This window comes from Salvelinus namaycush, chromosome 41 (genome assembly GCF_016432855.1).
Source record: "Salvelinus namaycush isolate Seneca chromosome 41, SaNama_1.0, whole genome shotgun sequence".
Classification (NCBI taxonomy): Eukaryota; Metazoa; Chordata; class Actinopteri; order Salmoniformes; family Salmonidae; genus Salvelinus; species Salvelinus namaycush.
The window spans coordinates 6656315-6670644 of record NC_052347.1 but is presented as its reverse complement, the minus strand read 5'-3'; the positions used below and the strand labels follow the sequence as shown (position 1 = coordinate 6670644).

General features: G+C 41.4%; 2 protein-coding genes across 2 annotated transcripts; one reads left to right on the top strand and one right to left on the bottom strand.

Moving 5' to 3' along the window:
• The first annotated feature begins 328 nt into the window (after positions 1-328).
• Positions 329-5397, top strand: LOC120034355 (coiled-coil domain-containing protein 43-like). Its single transcript, XM_038980876.1, has 5 exons — positions 329-502; positions 3266-3356; positions 3492-3636; positions 3833-3879; positions 4317-5397. Exons 1-5 carry the CDS (start codon positions 329-331, stop codon positions 4502-4504), a joined length of 645 nt encoding a protein of 214 aa, XP_038836804.1. The 3' UTR covers positions 4505-5397.
• Positions 5398-6644: 1247 nt separating this feature from the next.
• Positions 6645-11575, bottom strand: LOC120033969 (meiosis-specific coiled-coil domain-containing protein MEIOC-like). The gene is made up of 4 exons (XM_038980369.1): positions 9794-11575; positions 9474-9608; positions 7693-7873; positions 6645-6817 (listed from the first exon to the last, which is right to left on the bottom strand). Exons 1-4 carry the CDS (start codon positions 11573-11575, stop codon positions 6645-6647), a joined length of 2271 nt encoding a protein of 756 aa, XP_038836297.1.
• Positions 11576-14330: the final 2755 nt, after the last annotated feature.

Genomic DNA, 14330 nt, shown 5'->3' with positions numbered 1-14330 from the left:
ATGATACAATCTCATAAACATTTTATTATAGGGGTGTGTTAACTACGTCCGATTGATTCACGGATATAATTTAAATGTATCAATTGGTCACAATCTCACATGAAGATGTTTAAAGAATTCTAACGTCTATGAACGAATGAATAACATTTCAAATTGATTACGTAGTGGATTAATTACCCCTCCTTAAATGCAATAATGTAAATTATTAATTATTTACTGGCAATCACTAAAACAATGTACCAGGCAGCAACCATATTCTGCTAAAGTTTTATCTAGCAGGCGATACACGCGGATAGTTGTAGGGTGTGGAAGACCCCGAACGGCCAAGATGGCGGCGTCCATGGCAGATGCCGGGGAGTTTGAGAAGTGGCTGAATGATCGACTAGACTCCTTAGAAGTGGACCAGGAGGTGTATGGAGCTTATATTTTAGGAATACTTAAAGAGGAGGAGAGTGACGAAGAGAAGGAGGACGCACTGCTAGGAATTCTATCTGCGTTTTTGGTAAATATAGCGGGCAGACATGCCATGCTTGCGCTGCGCTAAGTTGGTCAATAGCTGGCTAACGTGCTCAATGGTTACAAGTGGGTGTTAACTACGCTAACTAACAACTGAGTGACTACAATCGATCTGTTCCCATATAACTAAATGGTAACAACGTTGGCGACATGTGCCAATCTACCATTAGCCATATTTGGAGATGGGGGTTAGGCGAATCAAACCTGAAGTTGTCCAGACCCTTTCTATTATTAGCCGGCTAGCCCATGTTGAGACTTAGGTGAAACTCTCCAAACAAACAGATGGTTCATGACATACAGCAGTGTGGCCAATTCTCGAGAGCTACTAGGTACCGACCCGTTTGCAGGATTTAGTTGTTTTCACTAATCAGCTGCTCGTCAGGTTCAGTTGAATCAAGTTTGTTAGATCAGGGTTGGAGAAAGCCTACATGCTCAGTAGGCTGCTCCAAAAGTTGGCAACACCTGACGTAGAGCATTATTCTAACTGACGATTCACTGACACTACGTCCTTCCCACTTACTCTCAGAGGAGAAGGGGGTAGCTGCAGCTCAATGTGGCGTGTGGGAGTGTCGAAAGAAAAGTAGTGGCCCTCTTTCAGCATTGGGCAAAAAGCGCGTGAGCGCCACATCTATGTCTATGGGCACAAACACTGTTCATGACACAACTGTTCACCCCTCTTGTTGAGAATTTGGAAGGTTGAACGTTTGAGAAATGTCTCAACATCAACAGTCTCAACGTCAACAGTGAAGAGGCGACTCCGGGTTGCTGGCCTTATAGGCGGAGTTGTAAAGAAAAAGCCATATCTCAGACTGGCTAATAAAATATTTAAGATGGTCAAAAGAACACAGACACTGGACAGAGGGACTCTGCCTAGAAGGCCAGCATCCCGGAGTCACCTCTTCACTGTTGACGTTGAGACTGGCGTTTAGCGGGGACTATTTAACGAAGCTGCCAGTTGAGGACTTGTGAGGCGTCTGTTTCTCAAAATAGACACTAATGTACTTGTCCTCTTTTTCAGTTGTGCACCGGGGCCTCCCACTCCTCTTTCTTTTCTGGTTAGGGCCAGTTTGCGCTGTTCTGTGAAGGGAGTAATACACAGCGTTATATGAGATCTTCAGTTTCTTGGCAATTTCTTGCATGGAATAGCCTTCATTTCTCAGAACAAGAATAGACTGACGAGTTTCAGAAGAAAGTTCTTTGTTTCTGGCCATTTTGAGCCTGTATTCGAACCCACAAATGCTGATGCTTCAGATACTCAACTAGTCTAAAGAAGACCAGTTTTATTGCTTCTTTAATCAGGACAACAGTTTACAGCTGTGCTAACATAATTGCAAAAGGGTTTCTAATGGTCAATTAGCCTTTTAAAATGATCAACTTGGATTAGCTAACACAACGTGCCATTGGAACACTGGAGTGATGGTTGCTGATAATGGGCCTCTGTACGCCTATGTAGATATTCCATAAAACATCTGCCGTTTCCAGCTACAATAGTCATTTACAACATTAACAATGTCTACACTATTTCTGATCAATTTGATGTTATTTTAATGGGCAAAAAAATTTGCTTTTCTTTCAAAAACAAGGACATTTCTTAAGTGACCCCAAACCTTTGAACGGTAGTGTATGTAAGATGGCAAAATTATTTATTATATTATTATTTGTGCCCTGGTCCTATAAGAGTTCTTTGTCACTTCCCACTAGCCGGGTTGTGGCAAAGTCACCCTCATTATTGTGTGTGTGTGTGTGTGTGTGTGTGTGTGTGTGTGTGTGTGTGTGTGTGTGTGTGTGTGTGTGTGTGTGTGTGTGTGTGTGTGTGTGTGTGTGTGTGTGTGTGTGTGTGTGTGTGTGTGTGTGTGTGTGTGTGTGTGTGGGTGGCCGGCTTACAATGATGGCAAAAAACATTTGAGAGTGCGCTGACCCTGGTGCTAGAGAGAGTACGCAGCTGGAAGGTGAATGTTTGAAGGGGACGGGACTATAAAACGTTTGGGAACCACTGGGCTAGTTGATCTGGACATTTCTGACAAGTGATAAATATCTCTCTAATGTATGTAATGACTGACATGACGAGGAAAACTGATGATGTACTACCCAATTTCAAAATTGCACCTTGTACAATCTACTATTACAACTTTCAAGAGTATGTTGAACGCCAGATTGCCGACCCCTCGCGCCCCCCATAGTTTGGGAACCACTGGGCTAGACCATTTGTCCCAATTCGGCCCGGGAGCCCATTCAATCTAGCCTGGCGGGAGGTTTGAGTAAAAAATATATTTACTTTGGGTTAAACACTCCTGGCCACTATTGAATGTCTAAAACTAGACATTATGTATAAATTATAATGGACCTAAACATTTTCAAATAAATGCTATTTTTTGTATAGGCTGCTATTCTACTTGAAATAAAATCAGTGGAGGGAATGGCCATGTTAGCTACCACCGGCCACACAACCGTGATACAGCTGCCCAGTCGGAAGCATTTTAGGTTGGCAGTCTGGTCAACACAACACCAACATTCGCCGGCTTCTCGACTCGTCGTGCAGCCCGATCAGCAACGCAAAATGGTCTTGAGTGGCAACAAATCTGCCCAATTAGCTGATTCACTTTCCATACACCCACTCCTTTCAACACACCCACTCGTCCATACTAAAGTTGCCATATTGGGCTGCATCTAACCATACTTGTCTCAAGGTAGTGATGTTCAAATTCACTAACTAAATGCATCTCTGTACTCCACTGTCTTCCATGCACAGGAGGATGAGAAACTTGAAGATGTCTGCAAAGAGATCATTAGTCAGTGGGCTGAGAGCTGTGCCCGGTCGGCAACCAAAAACAAGGAGGATGGTATGAACATCAATCAAAAGCTAGAAACTTAAAAGACAGAACATTATTCTAGCTGTACTTTCAGACATGAGCTAATAGCTGGAGCAGCCGTTGTATGAATTATCTGTTGAATTTCCTCTCTCTCTCTGTCTTTAGCTGAGGTACTGGCCATTGCCAATCTGATAGAGAAGCAGGCACAGATTGTGGTGAAACAGAAGGAAGTATCTCAGGAGTCCAGGAAGAGGAAAGAAGCGAAAGAAGCAGTCCTGGCTCAATATGCCAATATCACAGATGACGAGGAATATCCTTGGCTCAATATATTGCAACTATTGTGTGCCCCTACAGTTATGCTTTGCTCCTTGTTAAACCTATACAGCTCTAAAGGTCTTAAGTGTTTATTTCTGTAATGTATAATGAAAGCAGTGTCTCCCAAAATGTTCAGTTTTATGTGACTGCAGTGAGTAGCACTATTTTTCAAGTTTCCTTGACATCAACACTGAAGCTGAAGAAGAGGAGCAGGCTTTTCCCCCCAGTGGTGATAAATGTATCCTGTCTATGCCTTTTATTGCTCCTCCTATAACTCTTATTGAGGAAAAATGTACTTACTGTGATATGTGGTTGTCCCACCTAGCTATCTTAAGATGAATGCACTAACTGCGTCTCTCTGGATACGTGTCTGCTAAATGACTAAAATGGAATGCAAATGTATTGTTTACTGCATTAAGTAATATTTAACCAGTACTATATTTTTAAAAGAACACTTATGGCACCGTCAACTTCTTAACCCAGGTAATAGTACATTTTGTTCTGTATTTGTAAAGTGCCTTGGAATAAGAGAGCTGATCCAGGATCAGTGTTGCCTGTTAAATCTTGATTAAATGTATAGGGGAAACCTGATCCTAGATCAGCACTCCTACTATGAGACGCTTTATGAATAGGGGCACTGGTTTTGCTGTGAAACTCCTTTACTGGTCGCCTCAGCCCTGTTTAAGAACACCAATGTGGAGGAGGTTCTGAGCAGGAAGAAGCAGCAGAGGGACCAGGCTAAGGAAGATTCGCATAAGAAGAAAGAGACGGACAAGATGCAGCGTGAGAAGGATAAACTAGCCAGGCAGGACAGGAAGGACAAGGAGAAGAAACGCACACAGAAAGGAGAACGCAAAAGATGAGAAAAACTAATGACACTTTGGGACATTGTCACATTAAATGTTTTGTTACTGGACAAAAAACTGAAATCAACATCTATTTTTACCTATCCCTTATTACCACCCTTACGATTGTAACATGATGTTGTAACAAGAACTTGTCTGGACATTGTTTTAACCAATTACCGTTATAGATTTCAGTCAAGCTTTATCTAAAGCTGGGAAACAGTCCATCTATCTACAATGTGTTCTTTCTCAACTGTGATTAATAAAGTAAATCAGTGACTCTATGAAAAGCCAACATTAATAGTCTATCTCTACTTGCTATGATCAACCTCCACAAGCTCTTGCTTGTATCTGTCATCCTACCATGTTGAAACTAAAGAGGCCGATGTTTCTGTATCATTGCTGTCCCTGCCTCCTTTTCAATATGCCTCTAATAATAGGGAGACTGTCTGAAAATGAATAGTCATTCAATAGATGTAGCATGCAAGCCTTCGCTCTAAAAATGTTTGCCCAGTTTAAGTAATAATTTTCCAAGATAAATGTTTTTAAATGGCATTCAAATGTTCTGCAATTACTATAGGGGATATTATAGTAAAAGGAAGGGGAAGTGCCCTATGGGATCTTAACTCACTCAGATTGAGGCACTGCTAGTATGTGCCAATGTGTTGCAAATGCTTTTCCTCTTTGGAGACGGATTCACTCAAGGCTCACACTCAAGTCATTGTCATATTAAATACATTCAGTTTGGCACCCCAGTCTTCATGTACTGTCTATGCACTCTCTTGTATGAGAATCAGAACAACGTGGTGGTTGATACTGTATACCTCGATTATATCATATACAATGTTTGCAGAATGGCAATGGGGTTTATTTTTAACATTTTTTTGAATAAATAAATGCCATTTTAAAGAGCTTTATTGTTTTTTGAAGTAATAAAACAGAAACAATTATCGTGAAACATACAATTTCAAACAGGAACATTAAAAATACAGGGGTTTGAACACGTTTGCCACCTGTCTTACAAGTGTGTATTATGTCATTGATAGTATGTGTCCATCAAACTTAATTCTGATGTTTTTATGTTTTTGAAATGAGCTGTAATGCAGCGTGATTAACATTGAGAACTAAATTCAAAATAAGAATAACATAAGAGTTAATTAACATCAATGCATGACATGTCCAAATTTCTAACCTACTGAGAGTAAGTAAAAACAATACACTGACTAGAGTATGTTGCTTTTCAGATAAACTGAGGAAACACTAGGCTTCAAGTTGACGATTGATTGGTATGTTAACATGGAATATTACAGAAAAGTGGTTCCCATTGCCATATCTACTCAACTTAGGAGGCAATGATCACTTGTCCACAATTATTGGTTGTTAAGAAGCATATTAGAGAACTGAATGTCAAATCACATTCAAATAAATAAGTAAAACAATCAGGAAAACATTCAAATGACTGCCATGTTTTAATAATTATAAATAGTGTCTTTAAATTATATTCGGGCTTTCCAAGATTCCCATTATTTTCGATGACCTTAATCACAAAATGTTGTTATTTTGAAGATAAATTATGCCTTAACACATTTCATATTATGAATTCCCCTAGCCCAAGAGCAACTATCAAACAAATTGTATTAACATTTGTGGCCACTAAGGTAAATTAAACTAATTTTCCTTGCAATGATTGCAAGGACCCTAGCTCTCAGGTAGGTGACAATACTGTTGAATGTAATACTGTATATTCTACAGTTATCACCACCACGCAGATAAAAGATATCTGATCAGGCTCTGCGCTCTCTCATGTTCCTAATAGAAGCTCGTTAACAGGGATTTACTGGGGCTGAAGGGATTATGGGGATTCTCAATTCAACAGCATAATAGAATTGTACTGCCATTTAAAATAAATGCACCCCCGGTTATCCCATTACATTGTTCTGAATCACCTGCTTAACGATACATTTTAAATAAGACTGATAATCTCAAAAAATAAATTTCCTCTATTTGCTCAATCTGAGGCCACATGCAAGAATCCCTTCTGTTCTGTCTAATGTGATCAAAATTTCATCTGGTCTAATGCTCCTCACTGGTCTTGCTCTCAGCAACATCTATAGCATGAACGTGAGTGTCACGTGAACCATAGGGTGGCTCAGTGGCATCAGAACTGGATAAGTGTTCTCCCCGGGCTGGTCTCCTCAGAGGTGCTCTGCTCATCCAGCTTGTCCGTGTTGAACTTGGGTAGGGTCATCTGTAGGGCACACCACAGGGCAGTGCGGGACTTCCTTGTGGTCAAACACAGATCCTTCAGTGCTGTAGCAAGCAGCAGGATATCTAGCAAGAATACAGGCAAAAAAACAAGACAGCAGTTGTGTAAAGTAATTAAGTAAAAATACTTGAAAGTACTACTGAAGTAGTTTTTTTGGGTATCTGTACTTTACTATTTATATTTTTGACTACTTCTACTTTTACTTCACTACATTCCTAAAAAAAAATGATGTACTTTTTACTCCATACATTTTCCCTGACACCCAAAAGTACTTGTAACATTTTTAATGCTTAGCAGGACAGGAAAATTGTCTAATTCACACTTATCAAGAGAACATCCCTGGTCATCCCTACTGCCTCTGATCTGGCAGACTCACTAAACACATGCTTTGTTTCTAAATGATGTCTGAGTGTTGGAGCATGCCCCTGGCTATCTATGAAGAAAAAAATAAAATGGTGTCATCTGGTTTGCTTAATATAAGGAATTTGAAAGGATTTATACTTTTACTTTTGATACTTAAGTATATTTGAGCAATTACATTTACTTTTGATACTTAAGTATATTTAAAACCAAATACTTTTACACAAGTAGTATTTTACTGGGTGACTCACTTTTACTTGAGTCATTTTCTATTAAGGTGTCTTTACTTTTACTCAAGTATGACAATTGGGTATTTTTTCAACCACTGGTTTTTAGGCCTCATCATCAGAGCTGACAAATGCTGCTCATCCCTAACACGGAAGGGCAAATGTAGAAGATAAGCTCTGTTATTTGCTCTTTCAAGGAAATAAAATATAAAAGGCTCTACAGAATAAAAAAAAGGCAGCCATATTTACAGAATAAATCTAAAACAACATTGGAAGACAAGCACAGACAAATGCTTGGGGATTCAGTTGTTTAGAACGAGCTGTGGCTCATTAATGACTTCGTGTTGAGTTACCTCTGTCCTCTCTGAAATGTGCGCTGGCCTGTCTCTGACGGTTTGAAGTGTTGACAAATTCCTCCTTGCGTCTGGCCTGGGTAATGTAAATAGCCTCGAGGTGTCTGTCCAGCGCTGAACAAATATTGGCATGGAGGGGGAAGCTACGCAGACGCTCCATTTTACCCAGAAGGCTCACCACCTATGATATAAGAGGAAAATCAATTCCATCAATATTTCTTCAAATGTATTTTGAAACACTTGCAGAACTTGATGGGTGTTCATCTAGCCTACAGCAACTGGTATTCATGTATTGGTCTTAATCAACTCTTCTATCAACACTCATGCCAACTTTCATGGAATTAGCCATCATCCAATCCTAAAATTCCAAAGTGGACATTTAACCTCCTAGAGTCGATTCACGCACCGGTGCATCAATCTATCATTTAAAAAAATCCCCATTAAAATCTGTCAGTTTAACCTAGAGATATCTGCATTGGATGAGTCTCTATTTCCACCACATCTGCCGATGTCGCACTTCCACATCTGCGTTTGGCCTACAAACTAATGCGGCCCCAAGTGTCACGGGACTCGTCTGTAGGTAACTGGTACTGTTTTTTTTTTTAATTGATGGAAATATGAAGGTAGTTTTGTGCCTACCCAAAAAAGGGGTTGAATATGTGTAAAAAAAAAAATATATTTCCTGAGCTTTCTTATATCTCCTAGATATAGGACAAACACTTCAAAACCTGGTGTCTTTTTTGCCAATTACAGTGCATTTGGGAACTATTCAGACCCCTTAACTTTTTCCACATTTTGTTAAGTTAAAGCCTTATTCTAAACTGGATTAAATCGCTTTTTTCCCCCTCATCAATCTACACAATACTCCATAATGACAAAGCATGAAATGGTTTTTAGAAATGTTTGCAAATTTATAAAAAAAATAAAAAAGTTAAAATATAACATTTACATAATTATTCAAACCCTTTACTCAGTCCTTGTTGAAGCACCTTTGGCAGCGATTACAGCCTTGAGTCTTCTTGGGTATGACACAACAAGCTTGGCACACCTGTATTTGGGGAGTTTCTCACATTATTCTCTGCAGATCCACTCAAGCTCTGTCAGGTTGGATGGGGAGTGTTGCTGCACAGCTATTTTCAGGTCTTTCCAGAGATGTTCGATCGGGTTCAAGTCCGGGCTCTGGCTGTGCCACTCAAGGACATTAAGAGACTTGTCCAGAAGCCACCCCTGCGTTGTCTTGGCTGTGTGCTTAGGGTCGTTGTCCTGTTGGAAGGTGAACCTTCGCCCCAGTCTGAGGTCCTGAGCACTCTGGAGCAAGTTTTCATCAAGGATCTCTCTGTTTTGGTACCCTTCCCCAGATCTGTGCCTCGACACAAGGGTCTGAATACTTATGTAAATAAGGTATTCAAGTTTTTTTTATACATTTGCAAACATTTCTAAAAACCTGTTTCCGCTTTGTCGTTATGGGGTATTGTGTATAGATTGATGAGGGACATTTTTCCCCAATCAATTTTAATAAGGCTGTAACGTAACAAAATGTGGAAAAAGTCAATGGAACTGAATACTTTCTGAATGTACTGTATGAATATGTTATTCAATGCGTTTCTATAGTAGTAAAGGCCAAATTCAATACTTTATCAAAACTTTAAAAATATATATTTTGATAAATAAAGGGGTCCTAAAATTCTAAATCAAATAGCTAAATGATCCGTAGCATGACCATCTTAAAACAATTCCATATGTCAGCTTAGAATCCCCCCCGAAGAATGAATATCTCTCACCTTGGCTTGTTCTCGGATCTGGTCCACAATGAGACGGTCCACTCTGGAAGGGTTAGGTGGGATTTTGGGGAGGGCACTGCTGGTCACCACAGGAATCCGCTTTCCAGGATAACTCATGGTAAGGACGTCCTCTGTCTAAAACACATAATATAAAAAAACACAACGCCAACCAGTCAAACTATACATTTTAATCCTAGTTTGGGAGTCATTCTTACCAAGTATTGTATTGCAGCATAATCAGATAAATAATAAGGATTTCAAGACGATCACAAGAAACAAAAATATTCCCACTAAATGAACCACTTATTTGTATTGTTCACCTTCTTCCTCTCCTTCTCCAGGACTCTCCACTGCTCATAGCACTCCTCCAGGTGGGAGTGGAGCTGGCTCATGGGTCCTCCCCGGTTCCTCATTATCCTCGGGGAGCGGAGGCCTCCCATCATCCCTGGGTAAGGGTTCTCTCCGCTGGAGCCCATCATGTCATTGAGGTAAGGGTTGAAAGCTGCAAATTCCCCGTCTGGCAGCAGGTCACACAGGTCCATGGGGGGGATGGAACCGCCGTAGAGGTAGGAGGATCTTGAGTTGAAGCTGGCAGAGTTCAGAGACATGTGGCAGGAGTTCTGTCTGGGGTCATTCACAGCCTGATACATGCAAGGCAGAAAGGCTGGGTTCTTCCCTGCGTTGACTCTGCCGTTTCCTACGCCGAATCTCTGAGAGCCATACATGCTGCCGAGTAGGTCAAGGTAAGGGTTCTGCAGGAGCCCCTGCTTCTTGTCCCCGTCTCCTGTCATGTGAGTGCTGGTCTGGAGCCTTGTCTTCCCATCCAAGTGCTGAGTGGAGGAGCAGCCATCAGCCACCAGCCCAGCCATGTGCATCCTGCTCTTGTCCAGCTGCATCTCAAAGTCACTGTCGCTGGCTCCCCTCCTCAGCCCGCCCATGCCCATCCCGACCTGGTTCTGTCCTTCCCTGCTGCTGTGGAGGCTGGGCCCGTCCCCCTGACTGTAGTCCTGGATGCACGGTGGTGGTCCTCTCTGCATCTGGTGGGAGTGCTGAGGTACAAACTCAGACACAGAGTGGGACAGCATCTTGGACGGCCCAGAGGATAAACAGTTTCCCCTTGGCTGCTGATGCTGCTGCTTGAGTTTGTTCTGCAACTGGTTCTGCTGGCTATAATGGTACTGGTTCAGACTCAGGCCCGTAGAGAGGGGATTGCTTCCTTTCTGGACAGCCATCTTGTTTTGGTGAGAAATTGTAGGATTGAAAGACGCTGAGAATGAGTTTGGTTGTTGGAAATACTCAACGTGTTGTGGACCAAATCCAGATAAGTCTTTGGAATTAAAGTCACTCTGTAGCGGCTGTTTGCTCTTCATTCCGCCATCAGTCTCCCTCTGCATGGCTCCATACTCCTCTCCCAGTTCCTTCTTAAACTGCATGGCTTGAGTGCTTTGCCCAGGCATCCTGGTGTTGGAGAAGTTCCTCTGTTCGGCCATGATGTTGTCATACTGCATCTGCACACTCTGCCGGTTCTGGGGCTCCCTACCACATGCGTTGTCCTGCTCACCCACCATCAGAGCCTGGATGTTGCTGGCCAGCTTGTTGACCTCTTGCATGGTGTACTGCTTGGTCCTTCTGGGCTTGGCGCTGATCTGGCCTGGGAACTCTTCATAGTAGTGGTCAAAGCACTGGCTGTTTATCTTGCTCTGGGGGCAGAAGGAGGGTGCAAAGGCATCCATGTGGTCAGAAAGAGCGTTCCCAGACCCACAGAACCCTCCAACCTTCTCAGCTGTGTTGTACTCGTGTTTACTCGGCCTCGTGTTTGAACAGTAGGCGTTCCCCACGTTGGGCAGCGGTAGCCCCGGCGGCTTCGGCAGCTCTTGGGTCTGTAGAGAGTATCTAGTGTCCATGTCTCCATTGCAGGAAGGGAGGAGCCACTGCTGGTCACTGGTATCAAAGCCGTTGAAACGCTGGTAGAACTCTTCGGAACCTCTGTTCATTGGCTGCCCTTGTGCTTTACTGAAAGACTCAGGGTAAACATGGTTCGGCAGAAAGTTGGACTGCACTTTGGACTCTGACTGGAAGTACTGCTGGCAATCGTCGCTCATTGACTTGGGAGACCAGACAGATTTCAGTTGGGATAATGTCCTAAAAGGAGAGTTGAGAAGTTAAAGGTTAAATACAGTTTTTTAAAACACAATTGAAAGTCTCAAAGTCATTACTAGCAAACGTTGCGGTTTCGATTTTCAATTCCCATTAATTTGCCTCCCAATACAATGAAATGAGCTCATATCACTGAAGACAAAAAATACCCTCCTAATGAATAACTTACTCTTCAGTATAGTAACTGTCCATTTGATTAGCCTCTTCCAAGATATTTGACACCAGCCCATAGAGATCAGCTTCACTTCCACAGTCATTTCCATCTGGGAGATTCCTTGGAGATTTAAAACATAATTTCAAAAGACATGAAAACAGAAGACCATTTACATTTCAAATGGAGTGGGACATACAGTATATGAAAAAGTCCAGTGGTTATTAGAAGTTCAACTGAATTTCAAATGGACAGTGTGTTCATGAACACCTTGTGTCTTCAAATCACCTATGAAATGTTCTCTATGATTTCAGTACAATTAATTATAATAAACAAAAATACAACATGCAACAATTTCAAAGATTTTACTGAGCTACAGTTCATATAAGGAAATCAGTCCATTTAAATAAATATCTGATCTTAAAAAAATTAGACCCTAATCTATGGATTTCACATGACTGGGAATACAGATATGCATCTGTTGGTCACAGATACTGTCCCATATAAAAAAGTAGGGTAGTGGATCAGAAAACCAGTCTGTATATGGTGTGACCACCATTTGCCTCATACAGCGCGACACATCTCCTTCGCATAGAGTTGATCAGGCTGTTGATTATGGCCTGTGGAATGTTGTCCCATTACTCTTCAATGGCTGTGCGAAGTTTCTGCATATTGGCAGGAACTGGAAGACAATGTCATACACATCGATCCAGAGAATCCCAAACATGCTCAATGGGTGACATGTCTGGTGAGTATGCAGGCCATGGAAGAACTGGGACATTTTAAACTTCCTGGAATTGTGTACAGATCCTTGCAATATGGGGCCGTGCATTATCACGCTGAAACCTGAGGTGATGGCGGTGAATGAATGGCACGAAAATGGATCTCGTCACGGTATCTCTTTGCATTCAAATTGCCATTGATAAAATACAATTGTGTTTGTTGTCTGTAGCTTATGCCTGCCCATACTGTAACGGCTTTCTTCCTGGGATGAAGGAGTGGACCAAAATGCAGCGCAGTTAGTGTTCAACATGTTTAATATAACGAACTGTGAACACTTACAACAATACAAAACAACAAACGTGAAAACCGAGACAGTCCTATATGGTGCAGAACACAAACACAGAGACAGGAAACAACCACCCACAATCCCCAACACAAAACAAGCCACCTATATATGATTCTCAATCAGGAACAACGATTGACAGCTGCCTCTGATTGAGAACCATATTAGGCTGGACACAGAAACAGACGAACTAGACACACAACATAGAATTCCCACCCAGCTCACGTCCTGACCAACACTAAACAAGCAAAACACATAAGAACTCTGGTCAGGACGTTACACATACCATAACCCAGTGTTGTAAAGTCCTTAAGTAAAAATACTTTAAAGTACTACTTAAGTCGTTTTTGGGGGTATCTGTACTTTAATGTTAATATTTTTGACTACTTTTACTTCAATACATTTCTAAAGAAAATGTTGTACTTTTTACTCCATACATTTTCCCTAATTAGAAAATATTCATACTTTGATACTTAAGTATACTTACAACCAAATGCTTTTAGACTTTTCCTCAAGTAGTATTTTACTGGGTGACTTTCACTTTTACTTGAGTAATTTTCTATTAAGGTATCTTTACTTTTACTAAAGTATGACAATTGGGTACTTTTTCCACCACTGCCACCATGGGGCACTCTGTTCACAACATTGACATCAGCAAACCACTCGCCCACACGACTCCATACACGTGGTCTGCGGTTGTGAGGCCAGTTGGAGTTACTGCCAAATTCTCTAAAACGACAGAGACAGCGTATGGTACAGAAATTAACATTAAATTATCTGGCAACAGCTCGGGTGGACATTCCTGCAGTCAGCACGCTAATTGCATGCTCCCTCAAAACTTGAGACACCTGTGGCATTGTGTTTCTCCTGGCAAAGGAGAAATGCTCACTAAAAGGGATGTAAACAAATTTGAGGCCAAAATTTGAGTGAGATAAGCTTTTTGTGCATATGGAACATTTCTGGGGTCTTTTATTTCAGCTTATGAAACATGGAACCAACACTTTACATGTTGCGTTTATATTTTTGTTCAGTATAAATTAAGACTCGGTCTTCTTTTTCCCAATACATTCTTCAGACTTTCAATGTTAAATACTGGTATGACAAAACACAGTATGGACCAGGTCAGTATACAATTCTGAGAGTTGCATTAGAAGTAGTTAGTTTAGGTACCTGCTTTTAACATTGTTCTGGGTGCAATTAATGAGTTGATATGGATCATCCTGTGCAGACCAGGGTGTGTAGGACATGGGAGGTTCTTCTGGCAGTGAGAAATCGGGTAATGGGACGTAAGGCTGCAAGAGCCTTTCGTTGTCCTCAGTTCCACAGGTCTGTGAGACAATAAAAAAGGAAATTCATGAACCCTAGTGAAAACGTCAGCCAGTCACTGTTGAGAGATGAGAGGTAACATTAGCATTCTGATTCTGTTTAGCCTACAATAGACAATTCATACCTAAGACTTACAAAACACTAGCTACTTAATATA